Source organism: Notolepis coatsorum (genome assembly GCF_963971535.1).
Source record: "Notolepis coatsorum genome assembly, chromosome: 18".
Classification (NCBI taxonomy): domain Eukaryota; kingdom Metazoa; phylum Chordata; class Actinopteri; order Aulopiformes; family Paralepididae; genus Notolepis; species Notolepis coatsorum.
The window spans coordinates 79,091,924-79,108,055 of record NC_140182.1 but is presented as its reverse complement, the minus strand read 5'-3'; the positions used below and the strand labels follow the sequence as shown (position 1 = coordinate 79,108,055).

At 44.5% G+C, this 16,132-nt stretch overlaps 1 protein-coding gene across 4 annotated transcripts in view; it reads left to right on the top strand.

Moving 5' to 3' along the window:
• Positions 1–14,602, top strand: part of rfx4 (regulatory factor X, 4) — a gene marked incomplete at both ends in the record, with an annotated part of 43,635 nt that extends 29,033 nt beyond the window's left edge. For 2 of the 4 annotated variants that reach the window (XM_084334710.1, XM_084334709.1), the window contains 7 exons: positions 1,530–1,624; positions 2,954–3,071; positions 5,364–5,489; positions 7,269–7,430; positions 8,360–8,519; positions 10,782–10,917; positions 14,330–14,602. In XM_084334710.1, coding sequence (XP_084190836.1) covers positions 1,530–1,624; positions 2,954–3,071; positions 5,364–5,489; positions 7,269–7,430; positions 8,360–8,519; positions 10,782–10,917; positions 14,330–14,602 — 1,070 coding nt within the window. The remainder of the gene's footprint in view (positions 1–1,529; positions 1,625–2,953; positions 3,072–5,363; positions 5,490–7,268; positions 7,431–8,359; positions 8,520–10,781; positions 10,918–14,329) is intronic. The other 2 variants (XM_084334712.1, XM_084334711.1) reach the window with 2 other exon arrangements.
• Between the last annotated feature and the right edge of the window lie 1,530 nt (positions 14,603–16,132).

Genomic DNA, 16,132 nt, shown 5'->3' with positions numbered 1-16,132 from the left:
GTGCAATTGGCGCCGGGCTTTGTGGATTCAGAGCATTTTTGGACGAGGCTCATTTGCATAGAAAGGGGACATGTTCCGCCCATATTACCTCATTTAAATATCCGCCAATTGCACCGGACGCAATGCTGACGGAACGCAGTTACCACCTAATTTCTTTTTTTTTTAAACTTACATTTTTATTTTGACTTACAAACATCAACATCAACAACATTACAACATTACAATTGACAGACAAAATTATAAGAAAATAACCCCTAAATCAAGTGAAAAAAGACGTAAATAATAAATAAAAGTAAACATCGGTCCCTACATTGTTTATTTACATTTCAATTTCTTTTCATAGACCATAAAGAAAAATCATAATACCCTCAAAAAAAGTACTGACTAAGGTGAAGTGTGTGCCATGGGCTCAGAGACCCTCCTTGAACCTCTTTCCTCCTTTACCCTTCGCCCTCTTGTGTTGCATTTGTTTCTTCCTCTGTGATGTCGTTCTCGTTCCCCTTATAATCCTCCCACTTTCCCCATCTTTCCTCAAATTTCTCCTCCTGTAGCCTCAGCATGTGTGTTATCCTCTCCATATCCTGTATCTCCTCTACTATTCCTACCCATTGTGCTATTGTTACCACCTCATTTCACCCGTTGTGGATAGCAAACTGAGTTTCAGAGCTTTAAGCACCGACTTTGCGTCGGAAAAAGATGCGCAAACCCTTTGTCCTTAGTATTTTACAAATGTTCGCTTTTTTAAATGATGAATGTGGGCACTGATATGCGAAAATTGTTGAACTGAACACCTAGCAACACCGGTAACACCGACTACCTGTGCGCATGTTACGTTCTCCCAGTGAAACTCCTCACTGTCAGGTGAGAAGAACCAGCTGACGACAGTAGGGCAGCCCATACATGTGGACAGTAGGGCAGTGCATGTGGACAGTAGGGCAGTGCATGTGGACAGTAGGGCAGCGCATGTGGACAGTAGGGCAGCGCATGTGGACAGTAGGGCAGTGCATGTGGACAGTAGGGAAAGTGCAACAACCAGGAAGGGAATTGGCATAACAACTAAATTGAGAAAAAGGCAAAAAAGAGTGTGCATGTGAACAAGACTGCTCCTTAACCTACTCTATTGTCTCCTCACTTAGATTGCAGAACAAACCCCATAGAGACGTAAATTCTCAGATTGGCACAAACATGTAGCGCTCAAATAACACGCCATGACGGGACAATCATTCCCACGACCAGGAAAGTCAAGCTTTAATGACGCAGACCAAAAGGTTAAACAAGTTCACTCTCCTCCGAACCACCCCACGGAGCGGCTCCTATTCACTCCAATGTCACCCCCTCAGAAATGGCCCTGATGGGGTCAGAGGTCACAGCGACATGGCCTGTCGTTGCATAATGACGCCATTCCGACGAACAAACCAACAAACCTATTTTATTTTTTTCAAGTTTGAAATTCAAATCTCTTCCTTTCGTGATCTGTATCCTTGCGTAAGGTCATGTGATGTGTCTGACTCTGCGCCTCCTTCTCACAGTGTATGAGGAGTTCGACCGCCTCCTGGAGGAGCAGTCTTCCATCGAGGCCTACATCGAGTGGCTGGACGCCATGGTGGACCGCTGTGTAGTGAAGGTCAGGAAACATATATATATTTTTTTTTATATTCACTTATGTGTGTGTGTGTGTGTGTGTGTGTGTGTGTGTGGTGTGTGGTGTGTGCGTGTGCGTGCGTGTGTGGGAGCGTGCATACTTACATGGCCAATTTGATGCTGCATTTCCAATTTGAATGACATGTTAGTTGCATGTCCAAGTGTGTTGCTGGGGTTGGTGGGGTGTGTGTGTGGGTGTGTGTGTACATACTAATATCATAGCATCACCTTCTTAAAATAATGGCTTAAGTCACTTTTTGAGGAAAATGTTTTTGCCTAAGTCGTCTCTTTATGATGCTGCCACCTCTGGTAAAATTGCCTACATCCTTAATTGAAAGGATCATGCTGTTCCTAGCCAGTTGTGAAACGATGAATAAACATCATATATTCCATATTTGGTTAAATTTATTGTTTTTCTCGAAACTTGAAAATATGACTTACGCCATTATTTTCAGAAGGTGAAATATGACACACAACATTATTTTTTTTGTGATCACATTTTATTTTATTTATCGCAGCAAGACTTTTACGAAAAGGAAAACAAAAAGAACGAGGTCCAAGCTCCCATCACTATCTTTCCCTGCTCTGAGAGAAAGGCAGGTTCCCAGCTCAGAGCCACCAGCTTCCTCGCCGCTGTCAGCCCAGAGACACACTACATTCTTGAAGATGGCATGTGTAGTTACATTTACCACGTTTGACTCTGGACAGTGAGATACTCTTTGGAGTATTTGTACAGCGAATCACCAAGGATTACGAGCCCGGGGGGGGGGGGGAGAAGAGAAGAGAAGAGAAGAGAGAGAGAGAGAGAGAGAGAGAGAGAGAGAGAGAGAGAGAGAGAGAGAGAGAGAGAGAGAGAGAGAGAGAGAGAGAGAGAGAGAGAGAGAGAGAGAGAGAGAGAGAGAGAGAGAGAGAGAGAGAGAGAGAGAGAGAGAGAGAGAGAGAGAGAGAGAGAGAGAGAGAGAGAGAGAGAGAGAGAGACTGGAAACCACTTGTCTCTCCATGTGTCTCCCCCCGACACAGAGGCACTTAGGTCGCAATCCTCCCCGTTAATGATGTCTTCAAGGCTCCCATTTGCAGCCATTATGTGCCAGATACGGGCTTGTAAAATGTGGTCGCCCCCGGCAACATCTCGGACCGGGCCAGACAATACTTCAATGGGAAGGCGTGTCCCCCAGGGCCAAATTAAATAGTTGACTTGTTGACATGTTTTTCGTTCCTCAGGGTTAAGCCCCGGTACGGACCTAGAGGTTAATTCTACCCCCGCGCACCCCACCTCCCCCCCTCTTTTCTAATGGAAATGGTGTCTTTCTAGGTGGCAGGGAAGAGGCCTGGGTGCCTGAAGAAGGTGGCCCAACAGTTCCTGCTCATGTGGTCGTGTTTCGGCACCAGAGTGATCCGGGACATGACTCTCCACAGCGCGCCCAGCTTCGGTGAGTGGTTTCAGCGGTCGGGCTCTCTGTAAAAGAGATACATTTTTCGTTTTATTAAAATAAGAAGAATTGGGAGTAGGTTTTTACCCAACCGTGTGGTCGAGACGCCAAGTGAGAGGTCCCCTGATGTGAAAACGGGTTCTTAGAAAGAATCCTACCCAAACTAAAGTGATACTAATTGTTATTTGAAATAATACTATTATTGACTATATTGACTATTGACTCACAACCGTTCATTCCAACCACCGCTCCGACTGAAAACTGCCAAGAGGAGCTTGATTTATAATCCCACCGATGGAAGAAAAGTTATTTTGTGTTCGTTCGGTCATGAATATGATGAATAACTTATTATTGTGACACGCAGTTTCCACATTTAGTAAATGTTGGGACTGTAGGAATTTTCCAACCTCACTATGGGGGAACAACCTGCTACAAACAAAATGGCCTCCCTCACTACTGGCCCCCAGTCTTTAGTTTACTAGCTTGCTGTGCATGACCAAGAGTCTGAAGGAGATGGGGGGCTGTAAAAAATAAAAAGTCTTCCCTTCCCCCATCCCCTCTCCTTCTCCTTCGTCTGTGAATATCAAAGACACAGCTGGTTGTAGTGTTTTGATAAAGCAGGTCTGTACAAAAACAGCTAATTAACAAAGGCCCTCCCCTTTCCCCAATGTGTTCGTCCCCCGTCTGTCCACTTTATGACCGCCAGTATTAACGCCCTGAATAGCCGCCAGCGTTTATTATGCGCACGGCAGCGGTGACCAGTACAATGTCACGATTGTGTCGCGCCCCCCTCCCCAGGCCGCAGTCTGATCTTCCCTGTGACCCCGGAGTCAGCTGTCATATTTTTGGCTGTAACTTCGTAGCAGGAAATTACCAAGTTTTCCTCTTTTCACTACAGCCAGCCAGTCATGCTGGAGGATGTGATGTCATCACTCAGATGTTTTCGTTTTTTTCTTTTCCCTGAGATGCTAAATCAGACTAAATCAGGTCATCTAGGTCCATCATATAACCTTGGAATCTTGGAAACCAAACTTTGGCCAGTTTTGACATTATTTTTCACACAAAAACCATGTTCTCATGGTGTGGGTTAATAGCTCTTCAACAAATATTATTTATCATTTTGAATATTTTTATATGACCACATTTTCCGTATACAGTATGAGATAAGATAAGATAAGATATTCCTTTATTGATCCCCTTGGGGGAATGTGGGTGTCATAGCAGCATGGGGGAGGGGGAGGGGAGGTACATGTATGAGCAGGGTAATAGTAGAAAGACATAAATATAGGCAATAAAATTGTGTCTGAATATAAAAATATGAGGTAAAATAAACGGCGCAAACAATATAATTAACTCTGAATATTAAAATACCGTAATTCCTCTAATAGTAACCCCGGCTTGTATTTGTTTCAACTGTAGCGGATACCAGGCTTGTATTAGGAGGAGGCATGTATAAGAGAGAGGCCTATATTTCTAATTTTCAAACCGATCATAATGAATAAATCAACATTTTGTGTCAGTTTGAACCCAGTAAAATGTACTGGGTTCATTTATTGAAACCAAGTACTGTATGAAATACGGTAGTAAACAGTGCAATTACAGGTGGTCAAAAAAAGTTAAATAAAGTAAAATAGTGCAATCACAATACTGGTATAATAATAATAATAATAATAATAATAATAATAATAATAATAATAATAATAATAATAATAATAATAATAATAATAATAATAATAATAATAATAATAATAATAACTTTGTTTTATACAATTCTGAGGTAGGCTTACTCTCTTTGTAAACATTAACACCATACCATTATATGGTATTTACTGCACAGCCAGGCCAGCATATAACAACAATAACAAAATATACCCGGCTTGTATTAGGAGGCCGGCTTATAATTGCTTAGCTCAACAGCGCACCCGGTCATTAATAGAGACCCGGTTTTTAATTGAATACCGGTTACTATTAGAGGAATTACGGTATGATGAGAATAAACAAAGGTGCAGATGAGGGTCTGTATGCCCTTTTTATATTTATATTATGTTATAATAAATATAGGCAATAAAGAATTTGAATCTGAATATATACTATGAGTAAAAGTAAACAGTATACACAAGGTACAGTATATACAAGGTATAAAACTGGCACAATAAACAGTACGTCATATGTTGTAGTCCGTGCAGGTTTTGGTGGTGAGTCAGAAATTCCTAATAGTTCTGGAGTTCTGCAGCCGTTGGTTCTCCAGCTTGGTGTTAGGTCATATTAATCATGTCCTCTGTCTTCATGCAGGGTCTTTCCACCTGATCCACCTGATGTTTGATGACTATGTGCTGTACCTGCTGGAGTCCCTGCACTGCCAGGAGAGAGCTAACGAGCTGATGAGGTTCATGAAGGCAGATGGAGAGACCAGCACAGGTGAGAACAGGAGCTTTTATTCAGATTAAACTGGACTTTGAAGAAGTCTTTATTCATTGCACACATTGCAACATAGTCATGCAGTGATACACACATGCGATGGGCGACACACATAGGAAACACACACATGCAATTTTTTTTACGGGTCGCAGATCCAATTTTGTCTCTGCGCTTGAACCATCCTGTCGCTGTGGAATGCCGGGAGCAGACATGGGTTCTGGCGTGGGGCCGCATCCTGGGACTAATCCAAGTGCTCCTGTCCGTCTTCGCCAGGGACATGACAGCGTTAGTGATCTATTCTGCATGCTTTTCCATTGGGTTTATCTCTTTTTCTGGAGGGGAACCCCTTGCGAGCACGGGGAGAATATGCAAACTCCACACAGAAAGGCCCGGGAGATACCCCACCTGGGTACCTAGCAACCTGGTCCCCAAGCGGGAATCAAATCCAAGACCTTCTTGCTGTGAGGCGACAGTGTTAACCACTACACCACCATGCCGCCTTATACCCTCTTTAGTCCCAAACAAACAGCTCTAAAGTTGCAGGCTACCATACCATAATGCTCGATCATCCAATTCTTCAACCACAGTTTTGACACTTCCAGCTCTAAATGAGGGCTCCTCTTGATAAGTCATGTGGCTAAATGAGGTAGAGCGGTCGCCTGGTAATCTGAAGGTTCCCGGTTCGATTCAGGCTCCACCTGGGCAGCGTTTCGTGTTGAGTGAGACACTTAAACCCCTAACTGCTCCCGGTGGACGGGTTGTCACCTGGCATGGTTGCCTCCACGGTCGGTGTGTGAATGTGTGAGTGAATGTGAGGCATAAATTGTAAAGCTTTGGATCAAAAATATAAATGCAGTCCATTTATTATTTGCATGTGCTCCCCTGAAAACAGGATTTGTGAAATGTTGGGGCGTCTCTAAAATATGAATTGACAGTATGCTTTTGCCACTATTTTTTCCATGAATTCCTTGGAAATAATTGTCTCCCTGTTATATCACCTATTATCACCCAAACCGTCTCTTATTTCTGTGTGTGTAGTGTGACTTCCCGGAATGTCACAGACAAATGATTCCAGCTATGGGATCGTTCCACATGCTAGGGATGTGATACGTGGGCCTTGAAATGTCTGATATTAATTCTCACAGTTTTCAAAGATGCGTTAGACACATAACATGTGGGCGATGTCATTCTGTTTGTTAATAACGCTACTCTATACATGAGTTGTAGGGGTGTAACAGTACACAAAAACCACGGTACGATACGTACCTCGGTTTTGAAGTCACGGTACGGTTTTCGGTACAGTGGGGGAAAGTTTGGCTTTCCATGTTCCACTCAGGGGTGATGTAGTGTGTGCAGTAACTAATTGTACTTGTACTTTCGGTACACCACATAGCCGTTCGGTACGGTACGGTACACACTGAAACGTGTTCGGTTCGGTACGGATACGTGTAATATCCGTACCGTAACCCCTAATGAGTTGACATCAAATGTGTTTCAATGCATCTCTTACACACATACTGTATGTGCACACACACATTTTCAAGTTTCACGTTTTGTTTCATTTGTCACAATTGTTGCTTCACAATGTAGAGGGTCAGAACCAAGCATTTCACTATAATGTACCTTATATGTGACAAATTTCAAATTCTCAAAGTGACAAAATTTAGATGTTTTATTACGTTTAAGTTTAATGCATCCGAGTTACCTACCCCTGCTCTGCAGAGTATAATTGCATGAGGTTGATTAGCGGTGCACTAATTCTTGCCCCCCCTGCCTCAGCAGAAAGAGAGGAGGAGATAATCCTGACGGAAACCACGCCCACCTCCTTGTCCCCGGGACCCTACTCCCCTGCTCGATCTGTCCTCTCAGTGGGGGTCCCATCTGCTGCGTCCCCTACCACTGCCCCATCCCCTGAGTACACCATAGTCCCTGCTACCACAGGTGAGACAGACACGGTACACAGGACAGGTGATGCAACCTGCTGGGTGATGGGAATGTTTACTGTAGAGTTTTATGTTGTTGTTTTATATATATATATATATATATATATATATATATATATATATATATATATATATATATATATATATATATATATATATATATATATATATATATATATATATATATATATATATATATATATATATATATATATATATAAATAAGAATATATATTCTTATTTCTTACCTTTATTTAGTTTGGTTTGTTTATGTGAAGTGGTGTCATGCAAAGCATGCGTGTGCATTTACTACAGATGTAAATGACAAGTACAAGTCCAGATTGTTGTCGTCCATCATTCTGTATCTGCTATGACAAATAATTAAACCTGCACTATGTAACTTTTTTATGGGAAAATATTGCTTCTTTATTTAAAGTGTCGCGAAATCTTCTCTGCAAACAGGAAATTACGCGATTGACATGAACTACGTAAAAGGCTACAGTCTAATTTCTAGAGGGTAAAGGTTGACAAAAGTGCAAAACAGTGCATAGTTATTTTGCTTGTTGCTTGCTATCTTGCTGTGCTCATCATCCTTATTTGTCAGAAGAGTTACATAAGACAGCTTTATTTAACTTTGCAGTTACACACGGAAACAGCTCGTCTTTCTCTCCAGCTAAATATATTCTAACAGTCAAGCGAGTTTTATGACTGCAAGTAGGAAAAACTTCAACTTCCAAATTTGGAGTTGAAGTTCATGAAGTCTGACGATTTATGTAGTTCGCCGTCAAATGATCCATTCGCTTAAAATGTCTCGAGTGCAGGCAGAATAACAACTAGCCTGAATACGCTGGGTCTGATGAGGCTCACACAGCACGTAGGTTTATCTTTGTCAATCCCTTTGTGTCTGTGTGTATGTGTGTGTGCCAGGAGCTGTTCAGTCATATACCTGGTCCCTTACGTACACAGTGACAACATCCGGCGGCTCGCCTCCAGAGGGTGGACAACAGTTGTCCTGCATGCGTGGCGGGGCGCCCGTGCCCTCTCCCTCCTCCAGGATGCCAGTCTATGCCCACAGGGACGAGCCAGGGTGAGCTTTCTTCGCACTCGAATATGGTCGAATTTATTACAATTCTATGTCTATATCGTATTCAACTCATCTAATTGACATTTGTAAAATGTTTTGTACATGACGGCATATATGAACATGACAACTTTATGGGAAATGTGCTTACCGTCTTCTCCAGAATCAGACAAGAAGATACCAATTTCCTCTCTATCCGGTTGCAAGCTAGGCTAGCTTAGCACAAATGAATGGACAAGCTAAAAGCAATTGGTTTTGATAGCTTATCAGTGAGCTGGATGCAATCCTACCTGGAGGGGAGAGAACAGATGGTAGAGGTAAACGGTACTCTATCCTCCCCCCTCACAGTGAGCTGTGGTGTTCCACAAGGAAGCATACTAGGACCGCTACTCTTCCTAATTTATGCAAATGACATGTCGTCAGCCTGTGACTGCAACTTGTTCCTGTTTGCGGACGACTCAGCCCTGCTGGTCTCTGACAAGAACAAGTTGCAGGTTGAAAAAACCCTCAGCACGGAACTAGGCAAAATCTGCATATGGCTCGCTGATAACAAACTATCATTACACATGGGCAAAACAGAGTCCATTCTCTTCGGTTCAAATAACAAACTCAGCAAGACCGACGGCTTCTCAGTTACAGTGGGTGACAATATTGTCACAAGGAAAGACGAAATTACCTACCTGGGTTCCATCCTAGAGGCAAATCTTTCCTGTGACAAAATGGCATCCAATGTAATAAAAAAAAGTCAACCAACGAACTAGATTCTTGTACCGGATCTCCTCTCTGGTAAACAAGAATACCCTGAAGACTCTGGCAGGAGCACTCATTCAAGGGTACTATGACTATGCGTGCACCTCATGGTACCAAAGCACCTCAAAGGCGCTTAAAACAAAATTACAAACATCACAAAACAAACTGGTCAGACTACTACTTGACCTGAACCCCAGAACCCACCTCACCCCTGCCCACTTTGACAACCTAGGATGGCTTAGAGTAGACGACAGAGTACAGCAACTTGCAATGGGCCTGGTCTACAAGATACACTATACGACCGGGGTGCCCATGTACATGTCAAAATACTTCCCAAAGGTCAGTGAATACCACAACCACTACACCAGAGGAAGCTCAACAAATCATGTTAAACCCAGATTCGGCTCAAACAAGGGACTAAACACGTTTCGCAATTATGCCACAACAATGTGGAACGCCCTACCCAAAGCTGTAAAGGAATGTGAATCCCTGCCCACATTCAAAACCGCTCTTAAAGAGCACCTACGGGAGGCTGCAATTCGAAACTGGCCACCGTAAATGCCCAAAACCCCCACCACCTCCTAATAGACAGTCTCCTCCCCACCGCATGTATATATTCCCTCCCCGCCGTATGTATATTTCCCTCCCACCCACCCACCCCCTCCTTTTTTTTTGATCCACTTTTTCTCCCATTTTTCTATATTTTCTCCCATCCCAATTTCGTATCATCCAATTCAACCCTCCCCTGTCACGAACGCTGTTTCTTGCCTCCCACAAGCCGGCTGCAATGTGGACTAAGTCATACATAGCACAAGTCCCCTCCGGTACTTGAGGTAACAGCAGTCGCATCTTTTCACCTGCGCAGCTCGATCTCTCAGTGGCGAGGAGTAACGCGTGGGAGGCTCATGCTGCCCCCGACACTTCCTGATTCTACTGCGCAGGCGCACCAACCGACCTGTAGGAGTCGCTGTCCACAACGCCCGATCCCCACCCATCAGTTTCCCACCCCCTAATACGGCCAATGTGTATTAGTATGAACGACCAGCTAAACTGAAAGCAATGTGGAGCGCTGGGCTCGAACAGGCGAGCCCAGCGTCTCCGCATTTGTGGCGAGCGCCTTGCCCACTACGCCACGTAGCCGCCCGCCTCCATTAATTTAATAAAAATGTTCTCTCTTGTGCGTTCAGTAGAAAGCTATCCGGTTGCAAGCTAGCCTAGCTTAGCACAAATGAATGGAAGCGGATACGGACCACTAGCCTAGCTTAAAACTCCGGGAGAGGGGTTTTTGGCCAACAGCTAGGCTAGCTGGTCCATATCCACTTCCATTCATTTGTGCTAAGCTAGGCTAGCTTGCAGCCGGATAGCTTCCTACTGAACGCACAGAGAGGAAACCGTATCTATGTTCTTGTCTGACTCTGGAGAAGACGGTAAGCGCGTTTCCCATAATGCCGGTGTGTTCCTTTAAATGCATTCTGACCTGACTCCCATGTTGACCTGAACTTTGTTTGCTCCTGGTAGATACACTGGTAGCTACAACTACAGCAGCTATGGCAACCAGCACCCCCATTCCATCCAGAGCCAGTACCCCAGTCTGGCCCATGAGCCAGGCATCCCGTCTCCCCTCCACTACTCCGCCTACCGCTCCTCTGCACAGGTGAGTCCTAAATGGACTGCATTTATACAGCAGCTTTTATCCAAAGCACTTTACAACTTATGCCACACATTCACTCATTCACTCACACATTCACCCATTCACTCACACATTCACTCACACATTCACTCACACATTCACCCATTCACTCACACATTCACTCATTCACTCACACATTCACTCATTCACTCACACATTCACTCACACATTCAACCATTCACTCACACATTCACCCATTCACTCACACATTCAACCATTCACTCACATTCACTCACACATTCAACCATTCACTCACACATTCAACCACTCACTCACACATTCAACCATTCACTCACACATTCAACCATTCACTCACACATTCAACCATTCACTCACACATTCAACCATTCACTCACACATTCAACCATTCACTCACACATTCACACATTCACTCACACATTCAACCATTCACTCACACATTCACTCACACATTCAACTATTCACTCACACATTCACCCATTCACTCACACATTCACCCACACATTCACACATTCACCCATTCACTCACACATTCACCCATTCACTCACACATTCACTCACACATTCACACTTTTGCCTGCAGTGTGAACGTAGCCTATGATGAGGATAGTCAGGTTGAGTGAACAGGCAGGTTATCAGGAGACTATCCAGGACGACACTAGGGCTGCTCAATTATGGCAAAAATCATACTTGTGACTATTTTGATTGATATTGAAATCACGATTATTAAACACAATCTCTCGTTGATTTGAGAAAATAATTGGAGAAACACACTGTGGATCCCTCCTCCCTATCCACATGAGCTAAAACTACTGTCTGGGCTTGGCGGAGGGGGGGAGGGTGAAGGACGGGTGCACTACATTTACAACACAAAACTAAATGAGAGCAACACGTCTTAAGTGTGCCAAGATGGCGGCGCGCACGGACGCAGCGGCTCTGAGCTCCCACAGAAACCGTAGTTTTGTTATTGTTTTTATTGTAATTACATGTATTCTGACTACAGCCGGGACGAGCTTCTGAACCGCTCATCATGCACTTTATTATTTAAAATATTCTGTTATATGTACAGTGGTATGTGTTTCATGTATGTATATATTGTACTACGGTCTGTGGGAGCTCCCCTGAAATTTCGTTGTATACTTGTGTGCAATGACAATTAAAAGTCTATTCTATTCTATTCTATGCGGCACAACAGTCGATCACGGGAAGTCAAAACTGTAACTGAAATCAACTAATCGCCCGGCCCTCGACAACAACAACACAGGTGGATTGTGGTTATAGCAGAGCTCACACATCATCCGCTGCCTACCAAGTGGCGTGAGTTGACCCTTCTGATGGTAATTTCCTGTCGAGGGCCCTCCAGCCTCCCCGCGCCTTTTGTGAGCCGGAGGAGATCAGCCGGGCCTCAGCGGTCTCAGTGTTCCAGCGCTCCTGAATCGCCCTCTCCACACTGCAGCGGAAGCAGACAGTGAAAGGTGGCGGCTTGGCTTGAGCTCAGAGGCCCGTTCTGCGACTCCCCTTCTCCGACACTCAATGGTCTCTTCATCTGATCCAGCCAGCGGCCGTAGACTCGGGGGGGGGGGCAAGGGGGCGTTTATTAAAATATTGTTATTCAATGGTCTCTTTTCTGTCCGCGAACAAGAGGTCGCCGAGCCACCCGTCCCGGGCCCTGACCCGCCGCAACTGTCTTTTTCCGCACCCCTCATAATAGAGTCGCCTGTTATCTGTTTATATTTAGTGGGGTAAGGGGAAACGGTCTCACTTCCACTTTTTTCCACCCTGGTCAGAGCTTAAATTGGGCACAATGCCTGTGCTTTATCTCAGAGAGAGAGAGAGAGAGAGAGAGAGAGAGAGAGAGAGAGAGAGAGAGAGAGAGACACACACACACACACAGAGAGAGGGGGACACGGAGCTGATGCAGACAGAACACTTTGTTCGGTTCGCCAGCTGTCCAAAATGTTTTCAGAAACCAGCAGATCTGGTCAGGGGCTGTTAGTGATCCTCGTCGTCATTGGCAACAGAAATAACACCGGGAAAAACAACGTGTCCCGGTCCAACAGCTGATTACAAGAATTGTCTCGTTTTGTGAAATTTCACACTTTCTTTCTATATTCTTGACTGTGATTCAACCAGGGGCGGCCTTAAGGTTCAAGGGGCCCGCTTTAAGATCAAATATGGGGCCCTAATCTTATATTAACAGAAATTCTGAGGTTTCTGAAGATATGATGCATTATATTCTACCTCACCCAGAATCACAATAGGAAGCCAATGAAAATCTATTGTTTTAGGCAAATTTGCAAATATATGACAAGCTACTGTAGCCACTGGGCCAAACTCACCACGATGCAGCTCCACTAGACCCTGGAGATTTACATTACTTGGTTTATGTCAGGAGCAAGGTTTCTTCTACAAGGTGAAATACTTTGTCAGTAAACACCTTTTTGTGTTGGTGATGTGCCTTTTCAAGTGTTTCCACATTGGCACAGTGCACGCATTTGCTTTATCATAATGATAATACAATTTTATGAAAGGTGCAAACACATACTCTGAAATGCCCTGGAAATGTCTTATTTAGGCGGCTACGTGGTGCAGTGGACAAGGCGCTCACCACGAATACTGGAGACCCTGGGTTCGCCTGTTCGAGCCCAGCGCTCTACATTGCTTTCAGTTTAGCTGGTCGTCCGTACTAATACACATTGGCAGTATTAGGGGGTGGGAAACTGATGGGTGGGGATCGGCCGTTGTGGACAGCAACTCCTACAGGTCGGTTGGTGCGCCTGCGCAGTAGAATCAGGAAGCGATGGGGGTGGCGCCCCTCCAAAGCGCAGACCCCTGACGCTGAAAGATCGCGCCGCGCAGATGAAAAGATGCGACTGCTGTTACATCGAGTATCGGAGGGGACTCGTGCTATGTATGACTTAGTCCAGATTGCAGCCGGCTTGTGGGAGGCAAGAAACAGCGTTCGAGACAGGGGAGGGTTGAATTGGATGATACGAAAATTGGGATGGGAGAAAAATTGAAAATGGGAGAAAAAGTGGATAAAAAAAAAGAAATGTCTTATTTACAGTTCTGGTGCATTAGTTACATTCAACAAAATTATCAGTAGAACATAGCCTATCATCACACTTTTATCTCATTGCAACCTTCAGTAATTAATTTGGATTGGAAAGTTGGAGGTACTATGTATAAACATACCTACTCTATTATGTTTGCACATTGGAACGACAATGGTCTAACGGACCTATCTCAAACCGCGCTCTCTTTTCTTGATCCTCCATACACAACTGTCACTGTCCGGGGAGCGGCGGGGCGGGGCTTGAGATAGATAGACCAATTATTGTGGATTTCAGATCTAGCATCACCATAACTCACATAAAACTCTGCTCTCCTCCCCCAGTATCCACTCAACAGCCAGATGTCTCGAATGGAGCCGTGCCTGATGGGCGGCACTCCACGCTTCCACTCCACGCCCATCGCCCCCCGGTGGCCGGATGTCTCCCCTGCCAACAGCTGTTACACCAGTCCTCCTATGCACTCGTCCCGCTACACCTCGTCTGGAGAGTTGTACTCTCCGCTGGGCCCACGCAGGAACTCAGAATATGAACACTCGCAACACTTTCCCGGCTTCGCCTACATCAACGGAGAGGCCACCACGGGGTGGGCGAAATAGCCCTTCCCCCCAGCCCCACCGACTCAAGAGGGGCTCTTCTGGGCAGCCAATGCCTGTGCTCACAAGCCTCCCAGGACTGTGGATGTAAACCTTCCTCACGTCTACTGGAGGTTTATATGGAAGTCTCATCAAGTACATCAGATGACGAAGAGGAAGATGAAGTTCAAATTTCAAGAGTATCAATGCAAGGTTATTGGAATCATGTACGGAGGCAACTTTAACTGATACATCAATCAGCCAAGTGATTTATGATGTCATTCGCATAGGGGTGTTTAACGTACCCCCTTCAACAATTGGCGTGTTCACCGTTGGCAGACGAATCACTGTCTAAATCGTCGTAGTTTTCCAAAACGAAGGCAGCAAAACCATTGGACCAGTGCAATGCTCCTGCCGTGCCTTTTCAAGTAAAGCCTGACACGTCTGCCGTCCCCCCAGCCTCTTCGGTTAAAGCACACGCTCGGCTGTCTCCCGCGTCAGTTACGTATGTGCGACCGATTGAACTCTGTTTACGCCTCCTTTAAGCTGTTTAACCGACATCACACCAGTATATACGGCTGTTTTCTCTCGGTCAACACTCCAGACCTCGTTGTTGAGGGGCTCGGTGCAGCAAGAAAAGCCCCAGCACTCTGCAGCTGCCTTAACGTTCCTCCTCGGACCCCCCTAGGCCCCCCCCGTCCGCTGATATGACCGAAAGGGAAAGGTTTACGGTAACTTTACGGGGTAAACCTTCAGTGTGTGTGAAATTGGCTTTTTTCGTCCCTCTCCTGTATAGTTTCTTTTTCAACGACTGAGACCTGTGACTCGACAAACTCCGTGTGACTCTGTACTCCGTCGCAAGCTCGTTTGCTGTATTTGTGGGACAGCATATAGTATGTATCTTCTGTAAGTTTGTAACATGGTGGAATCCATTATTTTCTATGTTACAATTGGTATTTTGTTTTTTTGTTTTGTATGGTTAGTAAAGGAAACATTAACCTAGGTTTGCGTGTTTTTATAATGCACTCAAAGCTATCGAGGACCTATTACCCTATGGGTATGTATAAAAAAGGGAAGAATATCAAAGTGTACAGTAATATACATGAACTTTAGTCACGTTTATTCCTGTAAATAAAAGCACTGGGAAACGTCTGTGGTGACTGTTAAATTGTTGCACTTTAAACTGATATGTATGTGGAATTATTTGTTGCCACATAAATAATTTTAAAACCCAAATGAACACGTGCATTTTATCATTTCTCTTCTCACCGTGTCTGAAGAACACAAACCGTTGGTTTTGAACCTCACGTTGCTCTGTGCGAATGTGTGGATTGAGTTGGGTAGCGTACGGTCTATAGTATCTTGAGTTATACAGCTGTGTTTTATTTTGTACTGTCCGTAACACATCTTTACTAATCTATAACGGTTTAGAGGAATGACTGGCAGTTGTGACTGCTGAAAGTTTAGTTTAGTTTATTAGGATCCCAATTAGCTACAGTGTTGCAGTAGCTATTCTTCATGGGGTCCACAAAAAACATATATTGTGATAATACT